General features: G+C 46.2%; 1 protein-coding gene across 7 annotated transcripts in view; it reads right to left on the minus strand.

The window, feature by feature from the left end:
- Positions 1-24,497, minus strand: part of Trerf1 (transcriptional regulating factor 1) — a 164,600-nt gene that overhangs the window by 28,048 nt on the left and 112,055 nt on the right. For 4 of the 7 annotated variants that reach the window (XM_008823300.3, XM_008823292.3, XM_029558796.1 and 1 more), the window contains 8 exons: positions 23,795-23,945; positions 21,008-21,328; positions 16,792-17,170; positions 15,564-15,630; positions 13,197-13,336; positions 12,964-13,067; positions 11,098-11,173; positions 3,884-3,972 (listed from right to left, as the gene is read on the minus strand). In XM_008823300.3, coding sequence (XP_008821522.1) covers positions 3,884-3,972; positions 11,098-11,173; positions 12,964-13,067; positions 13,197-13,336; positions 15,564-15,630; positions 16,792-17,170; positions 21,008-21,328; positions 23,795-23,945 — 1,327 coding nt within the window. The remainder of the gene's footprint in view (positions 1-3,883; positions 3,973-11,097; positions 11,174-12,963; positions 13,068-13,196; positions 13,337-15,563; positions 15,631-16,791; positions 17,171-21,007; positions 21,329-23,794; positions 23,946-24,497) is intronic. The other 3 variants (XM_017795754.2, XM_017795752.2, XM_008823317.3) reach the window with 2 other exon arrangements.

Genomic DNA, 24,497 nt, shown 5'->3' on the forward strand with positions numbered 1-24,497 from the left:
TAGTAGATGTGAAAAACATTACCATTGAAATATACCTGATGACTTTATATCCGTGCTCAGATGCCAAGGAGCTCAGAAAGTAACTGACTGTGACTAGTAATAATCAGATATATATAGATTAGAAATGAATGCACATCTTAGTGTCGATTGTATTAAAAATGAATTTTTCTGTATGAAAGTGTGTATTTTAATAATGAAATGGAGATCTTTTTTAAAGTTTAAAACCTCATTTAATTTTATGTCTTATAGGGAGTACAATATTGTGTAACTGTATTAATTCAACTGTAAACCAAAAATTTACAGCCAATTTTGAGAGATGCATCTTAGCTCTGGAAATTGTTGTTGAATATGTCAATGCTGTTGTAATGAAATGCTTCCTCTAATTGTATGGTTATTAAATAAATAATTTAAAAAAATCTGCGCTGGCTCAAGACTACCACACATAAACCCATTACAGCACCCAAGTGCAGGGCTTTCAAGGAATGAGCTGCAGGTCCAGGGGCTATGGTTTTGACGTACTTTGTGCCTGAAGGGCTCATGTGTTGGGAGCTTGGGTGGTGGTGTGCAGCCTTTAAGAGGTGAGGCTTAGGATCTGGAAAGTTGGCTCACTGGTTAAAAGCTCCAGCTATTCTTGAAGAGAACCTAGGTTCAGTTCCCAGGACCCACATGACAACTACAACCATCCATAACTCCAGTTCCAAAGGATCCAATGCCCTCTTCTGGTCTCTGTGGGCATTGCACACATGGGTGAACATATTCAGGCAAAACATTCCCATACATAAAATAAAAATAAACAAATAAAAATAATGTAAAAATGAGGTGAAGCTTAGTAAAAGGTCCTTAGGTCATCTGGGAGGTACCCTGGAAAGGGATTAAGGTAGTTCTTTGGGTGTCTTTGTGTGTGTATTGTGTATGTGTACATGTACATGTGTGTATATGCACACACCTGTGCATGCAGAGGCCAGAGGAGGACACGGAGTATCTGTTCTAGTGCTCTTCACCTTATTTTCTGGAGTCAGCATCTTTCACTGAGCCTGGAAGTAGGCTGGCGACCTGTGACCCCAGTGACCCCTGTGATCACTGTGACCCCAGTGATCCTCCTGTCCCCACTGTACAAAGCACTAGAGTTATAGGCCCATGTGTGGTCATACCCGGCTTTTTATGTGGGCACTGGGGATTTGAACTCAGGTCCTCATGTTTTTACAGCAAGTTCTCTTACCCACAGAGCCATCTCCTACTCCTAAGGTAGTTCTTCAAAGAATAAGTTGCCATAAGAGTGAGCCAAGCCCTGAATGGCTTTGGTTCTTTCTCAGGACACCACCTCTCCCTTCCATACGTCCCATCTGTCCTTAAGCCCCCAGCAGAGTCTGAACCAATGGGGCTGCCTCATCTGGGATGTCCAGTCACCAAACTTTGAGCTCTTTTCTTTATAAACTTATACTTTAGATCTGGTAAGATGGCGAAGCAGGTAAAGTGCTTGCCTCGCAAATCTGATAACGTTGAGTTCAACCCCCAGAAACTAAGTGACATGGTTGGCTTTGGTTGTCAACTGACACACTTATGAAGAGGGAACCTCAGTGAGGGAATTTCCTCTATCGGAGTGGTGTGTCATGAGGCATTTTCTTGATTGTTGAGTGATGTGGGAGGGCCCAGGCCAATGTGGGTGGTCCTACTCCTGGGTTGTATAAGAAAGCAGACTGAGCTCAGGATGAGGAGCAAGGCAGTAAGCAGCGTTCCTCCATGCCTCCATCTTCAGTTCCTGCCTCCAGATTTTTGCCGTGGCTTCCCTCAAGGATGACCTGAACTGAGATGGGACCATGTAAGCCAAGAAGGTTTTTTTAGACACAGAGTCTCCCTATAGCCCCAGATGGCCTGAAACTCATTATGAAGATCAAGCTGGCCTCCATCTCACAGAGATCCACCTGCTTCTGTCTCCTGAGTGCCAGGATTAAAGGCATGTACCACCATGCCCAGCCCCAAGTTGTCTTTGATCAGTGTGTTTTACCACAGCAACAAAAAACAACTAGGACACCATGTAAGGTTGTTGACTCCATAAGGTTGTTCTCTGACCTCCACACACATGCTGTGGCACGTGCCTCTCATCCCCCAGTAATAATAATAAAATAAAAAAATAACGTCATCCATCATTATAGTAGTTAAACCTAATACACAATGTTGGTCCTGAGTAGAGATGTAAGAAAGGTCAGAACACGGGAGCTGCTGGGTGTGTGGTGTCACGAGACAGGGGCAGTAAGAACAGAGACAGAGCTGGAGACGGGCCAGTCAGAGCCCAAGCCTACCTCCTGCTGATGCTTATCAGGCTAGGCCTTGGCTTAGCAGCCACCCCAGGGCACCCTGGGTCACCACTGAGGACCTGGAGCCAATGGGAGCTCATAACTGTGACCCTGCTCTTAACATTTCGATGATTCTTTATAATGAAATATGGCTTTGTCGTTCATCAGTTTCATTCTTTAAGTTTTTAAAAATTACATTTATTTACTTATTTGGGAGGGAGGGACCTGCAGAGGTCATAAGACAACTTGTAAGAGCTGATTCTCTCCTACCATGTGGAACTCAGGTCATCATGCTTGGCAGCAAGTGCCTTTACCCACTGAGCCATCTCACTGGCCCCATTTATCAATCTATTGAAGCAATCTGTCATTTTAACTTTTCACTAAACCAGGCCCAGCCAACTAAAGCCTATGATGTTTGTTGTCTATCAATGTATAATTTCATCAAGGAGAGCGTTTATTTTTTTTTTTTTTTTGGTCTTTTTGAAACAGGGTCTCCCTGTAGCTACAGCTGGCCTGGATCTCATTATGTAGATCAGGCTGGCCTCAATCTCACAGAGATCCTCCTGCCTCTGCCTCCTGAGTGCTGGGATTAAAGTTGTGCACCACCATGCCTGGCCAGGGGAGCTTTCTTACCTCTCGTTCTCTTCATTTTCTTCTTGCTGCTCTAGGGAATGAACCCATGGCCTTACATGTGCTAGATGGTACTAACCCTGAGCTATGCTCCACCCTTGGGAGTTTTCTTTTGCTGTAAAATGCTGCGGAGTTAGTCACTATTTTATTGTTACTGTCACAATGATTGGGTCTGACTCCAGCATCTCTGACACTCCTCTCCACGATATCCCAGAAAAACTGTAGGAACGTGAAAATCTACCGACTGCTGGAAATTGTGATCCAGAAGCCTCTGGTCTGGCTATTCTGACAGAATCGTCACATTTTCATTAAAACAGAAACTCCAGAGGCTGAGGAGGTGGCTCAGTTGGTCAAGGGCTTGTCTGGCAAGCAGGAAGACCTGAGTTTTATCCCCAGAGTCCACATGAAAAGCACAGGCATAGTGCTGTGAGCTTGTAATCCCAGCGCTGGGGAAGCAGAGGAAGGTGGATCCCTGGGGTTTAATGGTCAGCCAGCCTAGCCTACTTGGTGAGCTCCAAGCCAACGAAAGACTCTGTTTCACACAAAAAGGTGGACAGTGTCCGAGGAGTAACGATCAAGGTTTTTCTCTGAGAGCTTCCACTCACATGTGCATGTGAACATGAACATGTACACACACACACACACACACACACACACACACACAACCACAGAGAGAGAGAAAAACTCCAACACTGCAGAGTCCAAACCATCTGTGGATTCTTTCTCCTGTTTTCATCACCGTACCCCATCATTGGGGCCATAGCATCCCTAACAGTTGCCATCACTGGGGTCATGGCACCCCTAACAGCCACCATCCTTGAGCATCCTTGACCATGAGGGTGGGGAACAGACTTTTTTTTGAGGATGTTATAAAACCAGTAAACAAAAATGTCTGAGTATCTTGGATATCCGGTACCTCAAATTTCATTTCATATGGGCACTGAGAAAAACACACTCACCATCTTCTGTACAAAAATAAAGTCTTTGCTGTAAGTGGCTAGTGCTTTATTAAACAGTTTTCTTTCTAGGGAACTCCACTTGTCGGAACCTAAAACAAAACACAAACTTCATTAAGAATAATTCACACACACACACACACACACACACCAAAAATAAAAAGGAGCTAACATTTATGAGTGAGAACTCACTACAGTCTAGATTCCAAATATTTTAGTTATTTGGCATTCAGTTTTCCTAACAACCTTTAAGATTGGTGTCACTGTCATCCCATTGTATGGATGAGGAAATGGAGGTCTTCTACTATGGCTCAGTCATAGGGTTCCAGCAGAGGGGAAGCATACCAGGCCGGAGATGAGTGGGACTAGTTAGCAGATCTGCACACTCATGACACAGAGGCTCTGTGGTGCTGGGATGGTGTTGCCTTTGTGTTGGCCAAACTTGATACTCATGATTTCCCTTCATAAAACAGTAGGGTACACCAATGATTGTGGATACAGAATGACACTAGCCTGTTTGGAGCAAGAAACACAACCTACATCTCACAGGATGGGGGTGGGGCTTGCTGTGGTTTGGGTAAGCTGTGTACCCCTAGCCTTCAGTCCTGGTTCCCTTTAGATATCATTGACATGATGTTCACAGTGATGGCCCTCTGGGGGCAGGGCTGGTAGGAAGTCATGACTAGCCCCTCCCCAGTCACTTTCTGGCTTCCTGTCCCACCATGTGATTTTTCCTTCTTATATTTAGCCCCCCCATGATGCAATCTGTCACACTGCAATGCAGTTTTTCACCACAGCCACTCAATATTGGACTTCTAGCTTCAAAAACTATAAGCTAAATAAATGTATTTTGTTTATAAAATACTCAGTTTCAAGCATTCCATTGCAGTAACAAAAATTACAAAACTCCTAGTTCTGGGTGCACTAGGGAAGAGGTTCACCACTGTGGCAGGCTGACAGACAACCTCGCAGTTCTCGCTTGCCAAATTCTTCACATCTCTGATTCTTGGATGGAACATGGCTGGCCTTTCACATTGTTCCACCGTTTCTCAGAGCTCTGTTTCCTGAAACTGTAGCATCTTTTCTCCTAGCTAGGCAGGTCCAAGTTCTCTATTTTGCTCTGGCCAATTGATGGGGCAACTTGCATAGCAACTTCCAGTCAATGGTTTGAAAAAAAATCAAGTGAAATCAAGTGAAGCTACTTTGGGCAGGCAGGGGCCTCCTTCAGCCATGTGAGATGATCCTAGGATCCTTGAGGGAATGTGGCTCAGTGATGTAAACACAGGTATGTGAAATAAATATCTTTTCCATGTAAATCCTTGCTAGGTCTTCAAGTCAAGAGCTCTGGCTCTAGACTCTGGATACAGTTACCCTAGTTGGGCTGGTTTAAGCTTCAGAGTAGAGCAACTACTTATTTTCTTTGGTTTGCAAGTTTTTAAAAAATTTATTATTTTAATTTTATGTGTATGAGTGTATTGCTCACATGTATGTAAGTGCACTCGTGATGTGCGATGCCTGTGGAGGTCAGAAGAGGACATCAGATCCCCTGGAACTGGAGTTAGGACAGTTGTTAGTCACCATGTGGGTACTGGGAATTGAACCCGGCCCTCTACAAGCACAGTCAGTGCTCTTAACTGCTGAGTCAACTCTCCAGCCCCTGGCTTGCAAGTTTACATTCCTAGTTCTAGAAGGAAAGCAGCTTTGAAGTGAGGCTTTAGCAGAAGCAAACATCTACAGGTTCAACCGCAATAGAAGGAATCATCTTCCATGGTCCTGGAGACACTGACCTCTGTACAAACCACAGCAACGGGGAGGGGAGGGAGCTGGGGGTATGAAGAAGCCCTGCTGGAGTGGACGTGTGTGGAGAAGGTTGGTGATATCTGGGGCTTTACTGCAGCTCTGTCACTGTTCTTAAATTATGTCCACCATTCCATGCCTTGGGGCAAGGGGGTCCCAGCACCTATCTGCTGCTGGATGGAGGTAGAAGGAGGAAGACAGGGGGCTGGAGAGATGACTCAGCAGTTAAAAGCACTGGCTGCTCTTGCAGAGGATGTGGGTTTGATTCCCAGCACCCACATGGAGGCTAACAATCATCTGTAACTCCAGTTCCAGGGACCTGATGTCCTCTTCTGACCTCCTCGGATATTGCACTACACAGGTGCACACATGCAGGTAATACACTCATACACACAAAGTGAAAATAATAAATAAAAAAATAAGAAAACGGAGGACAGAAAGGATTAACCAGCCAGCAACTTTAGCTGGATGACCAAAGGAACAGTCATGGTTCCTTCTAGGTGTCCACAAAACTAGCAAACAGGTAAGAGGATCAGAAAGGTGATGAAAGGAGATGACAATGGTGATGTGCCATAGCTGAGTCACACAAGCTTGTTAGGAGGCTGCTGTGCACAGGCCAAGGATGCACCCGGTATGCATTACAGATGTGCATCAGTAGATGATGACACTGCTTTCCTCCTCGCCAAGATCTATGAATATTCTTTCCAACTTCAGTCAGTTTGCACGACTCTTGAGTTAGTGGACTATTAGGAGCCATCCAGCCTTCAAGTCAGCACTGTCTCTGTGGTGACTTTACTTTCTTCTGCCTTGGGCTGGGCTTGCTAGCTCACTCTTGGTCCAAAGGGCATCGTGAAGTTCCCAGCTCTGCCTGGTGTCAACTCCATAGAAGGCAAAGTAACTTGTTGGCCCATCTGCTAGGCAGGAATCCCCAAACTTCAAGAAGGAAGAAGACCTCTTGGGAGGTCTTCAGGCTTGTTGCTCTGTGATAAGGTCCTTCTGTCCCACCAATCTCAGAGGATTTGCACAACTAGTCCAGGAAAGGAGTGAGCTGCTGGCTCCCTTTCTTCTGTCACTCTTAATTTGATGGGCACAGAGCACAAGCCTAAGAGAATAGCTTTCTGCACAGTGTGACTTAATGCAAACGCCCAACACGGCATCTATGAATCCAGGGGCAGAAGTCAGACAACAAACCCTTCCCACAAGCACTAGAGCTGGCCTCTAGAGACCAGGGATTGCCCACAGAGGCTGAGGCTGTACCCCTGGGCATTGGACTGAATTCTCAAAGCCAAGCCTAGCATCGATAAGTATCATCTGAACACTTTCTCCTCTGATAACATCACTAGGCCATGATAGAGAATGACCCTAGGCAAAGAATGTGCCCTGGCACTTAAGCAGAAAAGTCTGTTTCTCAGTTTCAGATTCCTCACCTGTAACTTGGGGACGGTGGGCAGTACCCTGTGACCAACACTATTTGGTCCTAAGTAGGTACTCAATAGATGTTCTGGATCCCCACTGGTCACTTAGAGCAGATCCCCTGGGACTGGCACACAACCGCTCCTCTGATGTGGGCCCAGTGGTCCAGAAAAGGCTGCCCATTCTTGTTCCTTGCTTTGGTTATTTATAATCCCAAGGCCACTCTGCAGTTCTTTACCTCTGGGACAAAGTCCCAGGATAGCAAGCCTTCCCCTCCCTCTCCTGCTGCCCTCCCTCCCTGTCTGTAAGACCCCAGCTGTCCTCTCAGACTAACTTGCTCCACCTAGGGATTCCCCTATCAGCGGGGGTCCCTAACAAGTTGATTATGGCTAATTAACTGGATGAAACTGGAGCTGGAACAGTATCCAAAAGAAAAATGCCACTGAGTTTTAGTTGCTGGGAAACAGGCTCTGAACTGTAGCTAATTTGGGGGGCAATCTACAGTGAACCCAGGCAATTGAAAAGACATTGAGGGGAGAGAGAAAGATTGGACACAGTATCTTTTAGAGGTCTCTTTGGCTTCCTTCCAGGATTTAAAATCTTTTATTGATGTTGAGTTCTTCAGAAAGATGTGCCCATTGCAGAAAATTTAAGTTTTTAATGCCAGATCTTCAATGTCATACAGGATTTTTCCATAGCAGGTAAAAGCATATCTATCTTCATTCCCCCCACCTCCCAGCCCCCAAGGGATTCAGGCTACTACCAAAGTTTCTTCTAGGTATAGAAGGGAAGCAGACCTCAGTCTGAATCTATGCTTTGAACCTGTCACTCAATATTTTCTTCACAAATGTTGTGTCAGGCGAGGCAACAAGATATGTATTTAACTCAGATCTTTAAGAGGGCCACTATCTAGTTAGACGTGGGCTACGAATGCCCCCAAAATACAATTACAGCAAACAATGCTGTGTTTCTTGAGAAATACTTTCTTGAGTATGTAATTCTGCCTCTTTATTAAACTGGGGCAGCTTCCAAAACAGAGCCCGGGCCTTCCTTATGGAACGGGTGTTTCCTCCAGGATTCCTTCATCTTTTGTAACTCAAGGCAGGGTTTCAGTATGTTGGTTGTGGTAGGAAATGACAGCATTTTTGGTCAAGAAACTAGGTCTGATTTTAACATCTCCCTCCACTCTGAGCCCATTTGCACAAGGACCCATTCAGTGGAGAAACCGAGGATGCTGCAAGCTGCCCAATCACAGCCAGGTGCCTCTCTATGCTGGCTCCTCCCTTCTCAACACCCTGACTCAATCCAAGTGCTAATTGAGAGAGGGACAGGGGTATGGGGGAGTAGGGGTGGGGACTGTGTATCCTGGTGTGCAGTGGGCACTGGGAGGCACTGCACAGCACTTTTCTCTAAGGATGCTGTATAGGCTTCCCCAGCTTTGGCAGGGAGCCTTTGGGTCTGGACCAGCTGCCCACCTTACTGGTCCTTCACTCTGACGCATGTCTCCTTCTGGTCCTAGCATTGGTCATTTTTTTCTTTTCTTACTGAACTGCTTGTGATGGAGTGAGAAAGGGAAGGGAGGTAAAGGAGTGATTTTCACAGGCACGTATCTCTGTCTCCCCAGGAGCCCAGTCTAGGTTGTTCCACCTAGGCACAGCAAAGCCTGATCTGATGGGCCTCTCTAACTAGGATTCTAAAGTGCAGTTCCAGGAGTCAGGAGGGTGATACTGGTCAATGGCCTCAGAGTTGGAAGATGAAAGAGTTCTAGAAGATATGTGTTCCAGTGAGCCTGAAATAGAGCTCACTGTCTTACTGGGGAGTAATAGAATGGATCCTGGCACAGAGCTATGATAGACAGGACTCAGTGACACCCAGGAACCAAGTGCTGGGGTGTCAGGAGTGTGGAACGATGGAAGGGACATACATGGGGGTGAACTCTGCTATTTCCCCATGTTTTAATAGGCACCTGTGAAAGACATGGAATTGTCTTCAACTTTAGGAATCATTGTCTTTTGCCCCATCTGTTCCTAATTCTAGACTATTCTCTGAGCTTTGGTTTATAATCACTTCATGGAGAAGGGAAGTGACTGGCTGACTGGCAGATGGAGATGATGTTAACCCTTTCCATCTCAGTGCCACCTCTGGCCTCCCAGGGCTGAAATGATTTCAGAAAGCAAGAGTTCTTCATGATTTACTTGAGAGGAAAGGGGTCAGGGGAAGGGACCAGCTACTAATCCTCAATCAAAAAAGCTCAATTTATTTCACTAGACTTTCTAAGCTCTTGGTAGTACTTTTGTGTTTTGTTTCCCTTGGGCATGGCGGGGGGGGGGGGGCTTTAGGCCCATAGCTTTTCAGTTTTTTGTTTTTCTTTTTCTATGTTATAATACACATAAAAATAAAAGACTTGTTTGGCATCCTGGGAAGAACTGGAGGGTTACTGTGTCACAGAAGAACTGGATCACAGCTATATACGACCAATCCCCAAGGCTTTGGCTGCACAGTGACCCAAGGTCAAGGACAGCAGCATCTCTCAACTATAGTTAGGAAGTTCCATATAGCCAGCCCACAGTCCCACACACCATGCGAAGAAATTTGGGATCGGCTCCAGGAAGTTGGCACAGCTTGTCAGGGTGTAATGGGCCTCAGCTGATGTTCACATGATGAAACTGTTTCCATGGCAGATTAGAGAACTCCCACATCTTTCTGCCCACATGAGTGGGAAATGAAAAAAATAGTATTAAGAAGTTGGCTCATTCAGACCACTGGTTACATGATGGCTTATCTCGAGTGTCCATTTTGTCCTCTGAGGCCTTTCTACCTGGTGATGACAGATGGCAAGCTGACTCAAGAGTGAAGAATGAGATGCTGAGGCAAACAGTGGATGGTCCATTTAACTCTAAAGGTATTTTCTACTCCCTTGTATTGGAGGGTGTTAATCTACAACACCCCAGGCAGCAGACACCACAAGTATGAAGTCTTTCTTCTGGCATTCAAGTGATCTGGTTTTTGTTGTTATTGTTGTTTTGTTAGGGTTTTATTAGTATTAATTATTATTATTATTTTGGTAGTACTGGGGATTGAACCTAGAACCTTGTACATCCTAAGCAAGCACTGAGCCACATCCCCAGTCCCTGACTCAGTGCTTAACAACTTCTTCCTCTTCAGACTCTGAGGTGCACAAGGCGTGATGACACCTGTATCTGTTGTATCTTACACACACTCCCTAGAACCCAGTCAGCAATCAATCAATAAGCATTGAATAACTGAATATCAATGGCTCATCAGATGTTCTAGGCATTGGCCCCCACACACTAGCTTTCATCTTCACAAAACCTCTATAAAGGGAGTCTGGAGAGACAGATCAGTGGTAAAGAACACTGACTGCTCTTGCAGAGGACCCAGATTCAATTCCCAGCACCCACATGGTGGCTAACAACCATCTGTAACTCCACTTCCAAGGGATACAACACTCTCTCCTGACCTCCAAGGATACTGCACAACATGGGTGCACTTACATACATGCAGGCAGTACACTCATATACATAAAACAAAATAAATACAATATTTTAAAAATTCTATAAAGGATGGAATATGAGTCTCATTTTGAGTGAAAAAAAATCAAGACTGGAGAAAGCCTAAGGATTTGGTCAAGGGGTGCAGTGAAGACCTAAACCCACCTCTCCTAACTTCAAAGCAAAAGGGCTGCTGACAGCTGTCAGCTCTGTGTAGTGACCTTTGTGGCCTTCCTCTCACACATAGCTCCCACTACCACATGTAGACAGTGTCCACCATCCCCCAGGTCTTGGCATACCCATGAGGGTCACGAGTTTATTCAAACATGTGACAGAGTTGGGCCAAAAGACCCAGCATTACCCCAGAAGGCCTTGAGATCACAAGTGATGATCAAGATAGAATCAGTGTTATCTGTCATTAAAAAATGACACGGTCAAGCATGCAAGCTCCCCGCTCTTAGGATGCAACAGGGTACTGGGACCCTGGCAACCTACCGGCATAGTGGTAATTTGCTAAGGGATGACATTTTAACCTGACTGGCTTCCGCAGCAGCAGCATCTCCAGAGTAGCCTGTAGATTCAGAGGAGAGAGAAAGTAAAAGTCAGGCATAGGTCTGAGTGTTCCAGTGGAGACCATCTACCCAAAGGGGAAGCAGGGTTAACACTGCAGAGCCTGGGGGCAGATGTACTGGACAGAAATCCAGAGGCAGACATTGATAATGGGAGTTTCCCTTCCCTTCAGCTCCAATAGGAGTAACCCAGGCCCAAGCCTGAAGCTAGTTGGTCAAGAAACACAGGCAACAGCTGAGACTCCAATGGAGAGCTTCCTTGGAGAGGGCCCTTAGGCCTCAGAGAGATGGGTGGGGCCTCCTCTGAATGGAGACTGAGTCTCTGGGGAAAGAGCCTGGAGGGGAAGGAGTGGGTGACTGGTAACTGCTTTACAGAAAAACCACATCTCAATATCCCTGAATGAGAACAGCTGGATTAGTAATAAGTGTATTACACACTGTCATTCCAGAGAACGCTGCCAAGTAAATCCTCCAAATCTGCCTCCTTCAGCTGCCCTGGCTTTGTCTTTTTTCCCTTATGCCTGGGTGTGTTCATGTGTTGCTATATAGACCGGGCTGGTCTTGATCTCAGAGATCCACTTGCCTCTGCCTGATTAAAGGCGTGCGGCACCTCACCCAATTCACCTTGTTTGCAGTAGGGTCCCTCACCAGCCTGGAGCTCACCAAGAAGGCTAGGTTGTCTGGCCAGTGAGCACCAGGGATCCCAGTCTCTGCTTCCCTAGCATGGGATTGCAAATGCACTCCATTTCATCCAGTGTTATTTTGGTAATGTGAGTTCTGGGGATCAAATTCAGGTCTTCATGTTTATCTGGCAAGCATTTTACCAACTGAGCTCCCCAGCCCAGTCACACTGGCTTTTTAAGAAAACAAAGGCTTCAGCAGAGTTGAACAGTGGATGGGTTAGGGCAGAGCAAGGCAAAGAATCTTGCTACTCCAAGGGCAGTTCACCCACCAGCAGCCCCTGCATCTCTAAGGAGATGATCTCAAAGGCCAAAGAAGAGTTTCTCCAGCGTCCTAGATCATACTTGGAAGTACTGTGACATTTGTTTATTTTTGCTTTTTCATAAAATCTAAAAAGCTGGAACCTGGTTCTAGTATTAGAAAGATCTGCTGGGCGTGGTGGCGCATGCCTTTAGTCCCAGTACTTGGGAGGCAGAGGCAGGTGGATCTCTGTGAGTTCCAGGCCAGCCTGGTCTACATAGTGAGTTCCAGGCCAGCTGGGGGAGACCCTGTCTCAAAAAGACCCCCAAAAAAAAGAAAAAAGAAAAAGAAAGAAAGAAAAGAAAGATCAATGTATTTATATAAAGGGGAAACTGAGGGTAGTGTTGGAGTTATCTAGACAGAAGTTGAGGCTGAGTTGGGGTCTGACTCATGGAAGATGGTGCCATGGGGTTCTAGTTTGGGGATATCTCAGAACTGTGTTAGAGATGTAAGAACAGAACTGATGCATAGCAAACACTTCATTTGCATTAGAGAAGAAGAGTTCTCTAAGCATCAAACTGGCCAATTTCCATAGCCAGGAGGACCAGGAGCAGGGTTCCTCTGGCTGTGCTTAGGCTGATTCTTGATTTAGTATGGCCTTCTACCTCCATCACTGGAAACTCGTTTTTTCCCGATGTGAAACAAGACAGAAGAAGTGAAATTCTAATTTCCTAGGGCAGATGTACCCCTGATCATAATTTAGGAACAGATGTGTCAATAGATGTGCCCATGTGGAGATTTTCAATGCTTCTTCTGAAGGCTTTTATATCCTATCCTACTCACTGAGATGATCCATCCACAACTTCCTTACCATCACATCACCTTTGGCCTCAAAGAGAGAGTGCAAAGCAAATTCAGAATTGGTCCCTCCACCTGGCAACGCACTCGAACAGCACAAATTCAGAAGATTCTCCACTGTTGAGGATAAGGAGAAGTCACTGCATCAGAGAGCTCAGTGCCATGGAAAACCACACCCACTCTGAAGCCAGAGGTCCTGGCCAGAGAAGTGAGCCTCACCCACCCAGCTCCTCTCAACGCCAGTACCTCGATGCTGAAGGTCCTGGTTTTCCAGTTCAGGCCACGGCTTCCATACCAGTGTAGCCTTGTGTGTGTCCTGGGCCAGGGCAGAGATATCTTGTAGTTCCGGGATCTCTGCTTGGAATCTCAGGCCAATGTTGATGCGTCTTTAATCACAAGAAGAAAAACAGTGTGGTCTTTAATTTAATGGCCTAGACCAGGAGCAACTGTCAGGAACTTAGAAGGAAACCAGTTTCCGCTGCAAGAAGAACTCAAGGACAGCTCCTCATGGTGTGACCCAAAGATTCCAGGCCTGGCCTTTTCACTGATAAGAACAGCTTTAATGCTGGTGGGGGTGGGGGCAATGCCTGGGGCTTCTTAGCTCAGTGAAACTGGAGTGGAAGTGCAGCTAATTCTACAAGAGGAGTGCTTAGAGCTTGGCTGATAATCCCACTGAACTGGGTATGTGTCTGCAGCAATCTAAAGTATTTATCTCTTTCAGATGACATTTCATATACATTATCCCATCTAAGCCTCACAAAGATCTGTGATGTAAGCAAGGCAGTAATCATGACTGATTTAATGAGTCAACCAAAGTTTTTTTTTTTAATATTTTTTTACTTATTATTTTTATTATTATTTTTTATGTGTATGAGTGTCATGCCTGCATGTAGGTAAGTGGTCCCGTGTCGTGCGATGCCCGAGAAGGACAGAAGAGGCTGTCGGATCCCCTGGAACTGGAGTTACGGCCAGTTGTTGGCTGCCATGTGAGTGCTGAGATTCAAACCTGGGTCTTCTGCAAGAACAGTCAGTGTTCTTAACCGCTGAGCCATCTCTCCAGCCGAGTCAACCAAAGTTTTTAAGGGCTAAGTCCATTCACATCAAAACCAAAATGGTATCAACTCAGTTTTCTGACTCCTGAGTCCATAGACTCAGCCTTCTACCGTGTGGCCTCTTTTCTATGCACTTCCGTGAAGAAGAATCACTTTTCCCTTCCACACTACAGTAGTCCCTCTTTATCTGCAGCCTTCCATGGTTTTGGTTACCCATGGTCAACAGAGATCTGAAAATATTAATGCAAAATCCAGAAATGCAGAAAAGCTTTTCTTCAATGGTCTGCAGTTAATACAGAGATTCATAACTGGCCAGAGAGCTGAGAGTAAGTTGTCTACTGAGTGCTTTGCTCTAAATAGGACGTCTAAATCAATGTCCACCCCCCTTCAAGGCTCAGAGAATATCTTGGAAGAGGAGTGGAAAGAATGTAAGAGCCGGAGGATAGTGAGGAGGGCTGTGAAATGGTGTCTTTGGGACAAGACCACGGCACCCATGATCTCACTGTAGCTATGATAACCTACACAATACGAAATTGACAAGAGAGCAGTCAGCACCCAATAAGCAGCACTCACTGGGCTCAGTGGGTTATTAACACACAAAAAAGGAGAGACGTGAAGGGAGGAAGGGGACATATTAGGGATGCCTGGTGGGGGGGGAGTTGGGAGTTCCTGAGGGGAGTGGGAAGGTGGAATTGGGGTTGCATGTGATCAAGATGCATTTTTTACATGTGAAATTGTCAAAGAATACATAAAGACTTGCTATTAAAAAACAAAACAAAACAAAACACTAATAGCCAGGCATGGTGGTGCACACCTTTAATCCCAGCACTCAGGAGGCAGAGGCAGGCAGATCTCTGTGAGATGGGGGCCAGCTTGGTCTACATGGCAAGTTCTAGGCCAGCTGGGGCTACAGGGAGACCTTGTCTCAAACAAACAAAATTCAGAAAGAAGTAATTCTGTTTAAGTGTTAAGTTTCATGCCATTCTAAGTAGTATGATGAAATCTTGGTAGCGGTCTTTAGTTTTCAGATAGACTATGTCTCAGTTATCAAACTATTGGGCCACCACAGTGCTTATACATAGGGTATGGTACTATGAGAGGTTACTGCTGCCTACTAGGGGGTCTTGGAATATACAAGCCACCAACAAGAGGGGAGGAGGGTAATCGTACCTTCCACTGATCATACCAGTGGAAGGTTTGAGGCTGGCCTCAAACTCAGCCAAGAATCTGAGAGAGGGGGTGTGGGAAGAGGAGTCAGAAGGAGCTTCTTTGTGTTAGGTGCCCTCAAGAGAGAGGCCTCAGTGTCACTGGGGGTGTGAAAGTACGTGGTTCCACACGCTGGCTTGTGGGGATAAGCATGCTAGGTTCTTTAGCTCCAGGGCTTCACATTTTAAGTATACAGTCCTTAGATGCTGACAACTAACAACAGCATTACGAAAATCCATGCTCCTACAATTTCTGTGACCCCTCTCAGTGACAAACAACTATAGAAACTTCTCAAAGCTTCTGCTCCCTTTCCTTAGCTCAGGCTTTTGCTCTAAAGAATAACTGTTTTCCTTACGGTTCAACATCCACAGTCTGCTCTCCAGGTCCTGGGGTAACTGTCACATTGCTGCCATCGATGCTGCCTGAAACACAGAAACCAAAGTTTACAACAGGGAAGGAGTTCCGAAGAAACTAAAGCAAATGAACAATTAGCTAACCAGTGACAGCAAGGCTCCTCTCCTACCAAGTCATACCAATTTCCAGAGAGCTAGATGGCTGCACGGAAGTAAATGCAAGAGAATTCTTCCCTCCCTCCCTGTCCCTGTGACAGGATCCATTTATTTATTTATTTCATTTATTTATTTATTTATTTATTATTTATTTTATTTAATAAGACAGGGTCTCACTATGTAACTCTGGCTGGCTTAGAATTTGCTATGTAAGGCCAGGTGTAGTGGCGCACACCTTTAGTCCCAGCACTTGGAAGCCAGAGGCAGGTGGATCTCTGTGAGTTCCAGGCCAGCCTGCTCTACCTACATAGTGAGTTCCAGGCCAGCTGGGACTACAGGAGACCCTGTCTCAAAGACATGCTCAGCGGTTAAGAACACTGGCTGTTCTTGCAGAAGAGTTGGGTTTGAATCCCAGCACCCACATGGCAGCTAACAACTGTCCATAACTCCAGTTCCAGGGGATCCGACAGCCTCTTCTGTCCTCCGCAGGCATTGCATGACCTGGGTTCACTTACCTACATGCAGGCAATACACACATACAAATAAAAATAATAAATAAAATATTTTTAAAAATTTGCTATGCAGACCAGGCTGGCCTCAAACTCAAAGGTCCACCTGCCTCTGCCTTCTCAGTGCTGGGATTAAAGGAGTGTCCTACCATGCCCGGCCTTATCACATGATCTTTTCTTAACATTTATTATTAATTAATTAACTAATTATTTAGTTATTTAATTAACTAATTATTTAGTTATTTAGAGACAGGGTCTCCCTGTAGCTTTTGCAAATAACTAACCCTATATGTGAATCTACTAAATGCATTTTACGCACTTATATGACCATCCAAGGCAGGCAGTCCTATAAGTGCACGTGCCTGTTCTTTTCCTTACCCCAAAGACACTTTCACTTTTCCCAGACTCAGTCCCTTGAGTTACTGTATCAGATGCTAATCTATGAAACACCTCACACAGTTAAGTGTGATACATAACTGATACTTTCCCACCCACTCAGGGTAGTGCCTTAACACCCTGGGGAGGGGGGGGTCCAGCCTGAGGCTCAAGGGGGAGAGTGACTCACTGGAGCGGCACAACAGCACTCGAGGCGTGGGTGTGAGCGGGGTGAGGGGCAGCTGCGGGTGTGCTCCTGGGCCGTGTCCGGAGATGAGGACGTTGCTGAAGAGCCCTGAGCCCTGGCGCACCGGGCTCAGCATGGGTGGTGGTGTGTAGGGGGGCAGCTCGTGGGCGGAATCCAGGAGCAGGTGGTCCCCGAGGATGCGCGGGGAGCGCAGTTGGCTCTGGTACAGGGTGGCCCCCGAGTAGGAGGCAGGGTTCTGGGTGTAGGAAGGTGGTGGCGGGATGAAGAGGGGCTCAGGCCGGTGCCGGAACTTCTTCTTCTCGGGGAGGGTCTTGAGGGGCTCCTCAACTTTGCTCGGTGGGTGCTGTTTTCTGGGTATTTCCTAGAGCGAGAGGAAGGACCGGGATTCAAACTCCCCATCAAGGCCCCCTTTCCACAGATTTGAGCAGGGATCTCGAGGTTCTAACGGGGGTGTGTTGGGGTGGTTGGGGGGAGCGACCCATCCCCCCCATCCACCTTGAGCTAATCTGCAAGAGTGGATGCAATAAATTCAAATTCTTCTTGCTTATCACGCACGACCTTCCCATCTGTCTTGGATGGAATTCAGCCTAGTGGGCTCTTTAATGCCCCCCACTGCTGCCCCAGGGGCAGGTAACACATACTGTGGGTAGTGGGGGGCAGAAGCATCCCTTCAGGGATGCAGGGGCAGGACTCGCGCATCCTCCCTGAGACACCCACCCACCGTCCTCCAGGCCATTTTAACGGGCTCTCCCTCCAGCCCCACGTCCCCCACTCTGTGGCACGCCCTTCCCTCTTCCGTGGACTTCCTGTCATCACAGTGGAGGGACGACCGGCCACGTGAATACAAAGATACTAACAAGTCCACACGTGCACGTCAAGTAGGTCAGCAGGGCAATGCCAAAGCCGAACAGACACAGACTGTAGTGGTGGGGTGCCAGCATCAATTGGCCCAGAAAAGCGGGCAGCCTGGGGTACCTGTATTGAGGATCTGGGCCTGCTGAGGGACCCAGGCACAGCTGCAGTTCCCAGCAGCTCCAGAGCCAGGGTGGTGACTAAGTAAAGACTGCAGCAAGGGGTGATGGGAAGGGCTGTCAAGGTCACATGACCAGCTGCGTGCAGGCCATGTGACCTGCCCCAGTGTCCCCTCAGCTTTGGGCTCCTCAGGGCAATCTGTTCTTGGAAGGTTTCCCCCCCAGCGTCTAAGGAGGCAGAGATGGGGGTGGGGAGGAAGGACCACAGGGTGTGCTTCGCCCTAAGTGGGCTCTCCTTGGACCAGAGCATCGCTAGCCTTTCCTCCATCAAGGGCTCTCTCCTCTCAGGCGGAGGAGATGTGAAGCTGAGGAGGAGAGAGGCTTCCTGAGAAGAACGGTTGGGAAAGGAGGCTTCTGCCATCCCCACTGGAACGGAGCGGTAAACTGGAACCTATTGAGGCCTTATTCCTGGGTCACTGATGAGGTCATCTAAGCAATGCAGACCTCTTTTATGAAAAATAATTTTTTAATTATTTTTATTTTATGTGTATGAGTGTATTGACTGTATGTGTGTAAGTGCACCCATGTCACGCAATGGCCGCTCCCCAGCACCTGATCCTGATGCCCAAATTTCTGATCACAAGTTCAAAGGTCCTTTTTTTTTTTTTTCTTTCCATCTTTAAATAATGATTTGCTGTCTCCCAGGCGAGACTCTGAGGCGCCTGGGCCAGAGCAGCCACTCAGAATGCCACACTTGGGTCCTGTCTTGAAGTGTTGACAGTGGTTCACCCCACCAAACTAAGAAGTCTGAGAGCTTTAAAAAGCTCCTGGCCCCAGGGAAGAGGGAGAGCCATTGGTAAATGGAGCCTTCAGGGGGAACAGAAGCTAAGAGGGAGCTCTGAATTTACCTTTGATCTAGAGTGGGCTAGGGGTGGAGCTGAGATTAGAATTTAGGACTCTTTCCTAGACTTTTTTTTTTTTTGAGACAGGGTCTCTCTGTAGCCCCAGCTGCCCTGGAACTCACTGTGTAAACTAGGCTGGCCTTGAACTCACAGAGATCCGCCTGCCTCTGCCTCCTGAGTGCTGGGATTAAAGGCGTGCATCACCACGCCTGGCTGTAAATTTTTTTTTTTTTACATTAAAGATTTTGCTCATGTTTCCTCAATCCCGAGTACAGGTATAGACTGCCTCTTAGCTTCCAATGGCTTGCTCACCCCTGCATTAAACCAGGCCTGTCCTTTCTTACTCAGAACTCCCCAATGATCTCCTGAGCAAAAATACCACGTTCTCTTGCTTGTCCCTAATTATTTTAGTTTCCCAGGTATTTGGGGGCACCTCGATTTATGATGGTACCACATTCAGATTAACCCATTGTAAAATAAAATGAAAATATTATAGGTGGAAAATGCTTTTTTTTTTTGCTTGAGACAGGGTCTCCCCATAACCTCTCTGTAGACCAGGCTGGCTTCACAGAGCTCTGCCAGCCTCTGCCTCCAGGGTGCTGGGATTAAAGTAGTGTGCCATCACGCCCAGCTGGGAAAATGTATTTTAATGCACCTGACCTACAGAGCTTCCTTGTTTAGGAACCCAGTGCACTCCAGTCTCTGTTCTTATATGGCTGATTGGGAGTTGGATGTCACTGCCCAGCATCTTGCTAGAGGACTGTATTGTATATTGCTACCTTGGGAAAAGATCAGGACTCAAAATTCTCAGTATAATAAGTACAACTTTTATACCACTGTAAAGTTGAAAACTTGTAAGGGGAACCATCAGGCAGGAAGCATCTGTATTTCTATCTAGCCACCCCCAGGGCATTGGGTTCTCTTCAGCCCTCACCTTACCACTGTCTTGAAGGAGATGGATGGGTGTAATCCCTGTGTGAGATTGCCTCTCACTCCAAATCAGGAACTTCCCTAGGCAAAGGGGACCTTAGATGTGTCTGTCATTCCATCTTTGCCCTGCTGCCAGTTTAAGGGAGGTTCTCCATCAGTCTCTCTTTTGAGTCTTGATGTCACACCAGAGCCCAAACAGCCCTTTCTGGGCTTTTCTAGTTCTCTTTAGTTATCTTTCTTTTTTAAAAAATATTTTATTTATTATATTTTATTATTTTAAGTGTATGAGTGTATTGCCTGCATGTAAGTGCACCCATCGTGCTATACCCATGGAGGTCAGAAGAGGGTGTCAGATCCCCTGGAACTGGAGTTATGGACCGTTGTAAGCTGTCATGTGGGTGCTGGGAATCAAACTTGGATCCTCTGCAAGAGCAGTCAGTGCGCTTAACCACTGTGCTATCACTTCAGCCCCTCAGTTACTTCTGGCCAACCCTCCCCTAAGCCTCCTAGATTCTCAGCAGCCCCCCATTGTCAAAGGACAAATACAACCCAACACACAACTATGTGGATAGGGACCTGTCTGAGAGTCAGTCCTGAGGGTCACACATTCTCCAGGGTGGAGAGAAGAGGCAGGGAGAAGGGTAGTGGGCGGGGACAAAGGCAAGGAGGATTAACAATGAATACACAAATCACTTTGCTTCCTTGAGATTTGGGGTGTGTGGCTCTCAGTGGACTTTGGGAACTTTAAGGAGTCCATTTCCCAGAGTAATTAAGCAGGTGTGATGTTGAGTATATTAAGGCCAATCATCAGAATGGATGCCAAGGCTATTTCCTGGAGGCTCTGTCGTTCAGTGATCTAGCAGCTGGACTTGAGAAAGAGGTCCTCGGAAAGAGCCCAGGCAGAACAATTGTTCATTATCTGGGGCACAAGTATTTTCATATTTTATATATATTAAAATTTTTTTCTTATTTATTTTTATGTGTTTGAGTGTTTTGCCTACATGTAAGTATGTGCACCATGTGTATGAAATGCAATTTATAGATGGTTTTTAGCTGTTACATGGGTGCTGGGAACCAAACCTGGGTCCTTTGGAAGACTGCAAGAGTGGCCAGTGCTCTTAACTTCTGAGCCATCTCTCCAGCTTCTATACTTTTATATTTTAATAACTGGTAGTAAGGTTATTTATACTGGTGTAAACATATCATTTATGTTTAAACATGAGAACACCTTGATTTTCAGAATTTGACTCAGACCATCAACCTGGAAGAGTAACTGGCATTTAATGGTCAATGGGAAGGTGGTCATGGCAGAGCCTCTGGGATAAAACTGTCCCCATGTCTAAGAAAGCAAAGAGATGTCCCCATCCCAGGCAGTACAGCAAAGCAGTGACTCACAGCAGGCGCGTGGGGGGCAGCCCCTTGGGGGGAGTGTGGGGGAGAGGGGGTCATCCTCACGAGCACAGGCATCTCGTCGTCCGACATGGAGCTGGCTGGCTTGTCTCTGGCGGAGGGGGTGGCAGCAACGCTGTTGGTGAACCCCTGAGAGCTGGGCTTGGGTGGGAGAAGCTTGACAGGGACAGACACGGGCATGACCATAGGCGTGAGGCGTTCTGCCTCAGAAGGGAGCTGCGGTGGCGGCGGAGGGAGCTGCGGTGGCGGAGGAGGCGGCGGCGGCTGGGGCTGAGGCTGAGGCGGTGGGGCCTTCTCTCCTTCCTCCTACATAGACAATAAAGGCTTTGATCCTGGGCTGAAAGCAGCTCTCCCATTTTCTCAAAGGTTCCCGGACATCAGTGGTAGGTAACAGAGCCGCAGCTGAGTGGTTTCTTTTCCGTAACTCTGGATCCCTAAGCTACACTTAGGGTATCTTGACTATGTATCACTTATATATTAAAATAATTTTTTTTGGTGGGGGGACAGGGTCTTACTGTGTAGCCCTCCCTGGCTGGCCTGGAACTCCCTACGTATAACAGGCTGGCCTCAAACTCACAGAGATTCATCTCCTGTTGGGACTAAAGGCATGTGCCCCTACTCCTGGCTGCTATTAATTTTTTTTTTTGGTGGATGTCATTGCTTTTGAAGAAAGGACACGGACTTGTACTCACTCAAACGAAATGTATAATGTTACTTAGGCACTTTTACTGCAGCCTAAATTTTTATTCAGATTAGGAAACCACATTGAGAATGCAAAATAATGCTATGGTTTTTGTTTTTGGGTTTGTTTTTTGTTTTTTGTTTTTGCTTGTTTGTTTCTTTGTGACAAAGTCTTGCAATGTAGCCCAAGCTGGCCTCAAACTCATGATCTTCCTGCCTCAGCCTTCTGAGTACTAGGTTTACAGGCCATGTATCACCACACACGGTTTAAAACGTACCTTTTTCTTATTCTTTTCTTCTCTTTTTTGAGACAGCGTCTCCCTCTAGTCCCAGCCAACCTGGAACTCAGTATATAGAGCATGCTGGCCTTGAACTCACAGAGCTCCACCTGCCTCTGCCCCTCAAGGGCTGGGATTAAAGGAGTATGCCACCACATCTGGCTCTACGTTTTTCTTTTTACTTTCTGGGTGTTTTGTTTTTTTATTTTGCTTTTGTTTTTGAGAGAGGGTCTTGCTATGTAGACTTGGCTAGCCTGGGACTTGATATGTAAACCAGGCTGACCTTGAACTTGCAGTGATTCTCCTGCCTAAGCTTCCGGAGTGTTGGTATTATAAGTATGAGATGTGCCTAAGTCTGGCAACAGAGTATTTATTTGTTTGCTCATTTATTAGCTGTGACTATGTGTGGCAACATTTTATTTATTTATTATTTGTTTATTTATTTATTATTTATTTATTTAGAAAAGGTCTCCCTGTGTCCCCAGCTGACCTGGAACTTGGTATATAGACTAGGCTGGCCCCAGTCTCACAGAGATCCACCTGCCTCTGCTTCCCAAGTGCTGGGACCAATGGCATGCACCCCCACGCCCTGGCTTAGCAGTCTATGTTTCAAAAAGTGAAGACAAAAACTTTTATCTGGCATGGCCAGGAAACGGAGATGGGAGAGTTGATCTTATAAAATCAATATTCAAAGAACTTTCAGAAAATTCTATGAGTTTTAACCTACTCCAAAGACTCATGGAAAGTTTCTTACTTGGATATCCAACTGGATAGTCCAAAGGGTTGTTTTAGGATTGTTAGCCAAACACCAATGCACTGATTCTGGCCAAGAGAATAATAGTTACATTGCTTTTCTTAGCCACTGACCACTGATCTCCAAGATTATGTAGTTGTGGCCTTGGGTGTTTCAAATAGTATTGTGTATATATACATATTTAAGAATTTTATTATTTTTATTTTATTATTTAAAAATATTTTATTATTTTTATTTTATGTGTTTGACTGTATTGTCTGAATGAATGTAAGTACACTGTGTCATGCAATGCCCACAGAGTCAGAAGCAGGTGTCGTATCCCCTAGAACTGGAGTTATGGATGGTTGTTAGCCACCATGTAGGTGGCTGGAAATCGAACCTGGGTCCCCTGCAAGAGCAGCCAGTGCTCTTAACTGATAAGCCATCTCTCTAGCTCCTCGAGTAGTATATATTTTTTGTTTGTTTTTGAGACAGGTTCTCACTGTGTAGCCCTGGCTGGTCTCAAACTCACAGAGAGTTTGAGTTAAATATTTTTTTGTTTATTATTTTTATTTTATGTGTATGCGTGTATTGCCTGCATGTAGGTAAGTGCACCCATGTTGTGCAATGGCTGAGGAAGACAGAAAAGGCTGTCGGATCCCCTGGAACTGGAGTTACGGACAGTTGTTAGCTGCTATGTAGGTGCTGGGATTCAAACCCAGGTCTTCTGCAAGAACAACCAGTGTTCTTAATCGCTGAGCCATCGCTCCAGCCTCAAAGTAGTGTAATTTAAAAATAATATTGCACATAATTATTTATTTCCTTTTGCACCCTTCCCTACGAGAAGAGAATGTTCTAGCATCCCTCTTTTTTGACTCGTGTTCATAAAGCCATGGGGAGTGGGGGCTATATGACCTGCCTGGCTCCCAATAGCAAAGCTTAGGCTTTCTGGTCTGGGGAGGACTTTGCCTCTCCCATTGCTCATAAAAGGCTTACATCTCCATCTCACTCTGTCTGATGGCGGCAAAGCAAAGCAAGCAGCACCTGGCCAGGGAGGGACTGAGACTGAATCCTGCTGACCTGTTTGAGGCTGGGGGAGGCCCTCATTCCCCCGTGGGACCGCATGTGGCCATTCAGGGCAGGCAGGCTCTTGAACTCCTTCAGGCAGATGGAGCACGTCAGCTTGTTCTTGGCATCAAACTGCTCCCCAAACACTCCTTTGGGTTGGCCACTACTCAAGGATAGGGCCACATGGAAAGGATACACAATGATGAGGAAGAGGAAATGACAGTTTATCACAATACCTCACACCCACAATAAGCCTGTTTTATTCATCTAATCCTCCACTGTCCATGGCCCCCAATACCCTCTACAGATTCAAGCCCAATTTACAGATGGAAAAACTGAGGCTCAGAGGGAAAAGCCTTCTTTCCTTCCTTCCTTCCCTCCCTCCCTCCTTTCCTTCCTTCTTCCTTCCCTTCCTTCTTCCTTTTTCTTTCTAAAAAAAGATTTATTTTCATTTTCTGCACATGAATGTTTTGCCTGCATATATGTATGTGCACCACATATGTCCCTGGTGTCTATGAAGATTAGAACTTGACATCAAATCCCCTGGAACTGGAGTTAACAGACATTTGTGAGCCTCTGTGGGTATTGGGAACAGGAATAGAACCTAGGTTCTCTGCAAGTGCAGCCAGTACTCTTAACGGCTGAGCCATCCATCTCTCCACCCCTTTGAATGTTTTTTAAAAAATTATTATTTATTAATAATAAATAAAATATA

Source organism: Nannospalax galili, unplaced genomic scaffold (genome assembly GCF_000622305.1).
Source record: "Nannospalax galili isolate Female #2095 unplaced genomic scaffold, S.galili_v1.0 scaffold1892, whole genome shotgun sequence".
Classification (NCBI taxonomy): Eukaryota; Metazoa; Chordata; class Mammalia; order Rodentia; family Spalacidae; genus Nannospalax; species Nannospalax galili.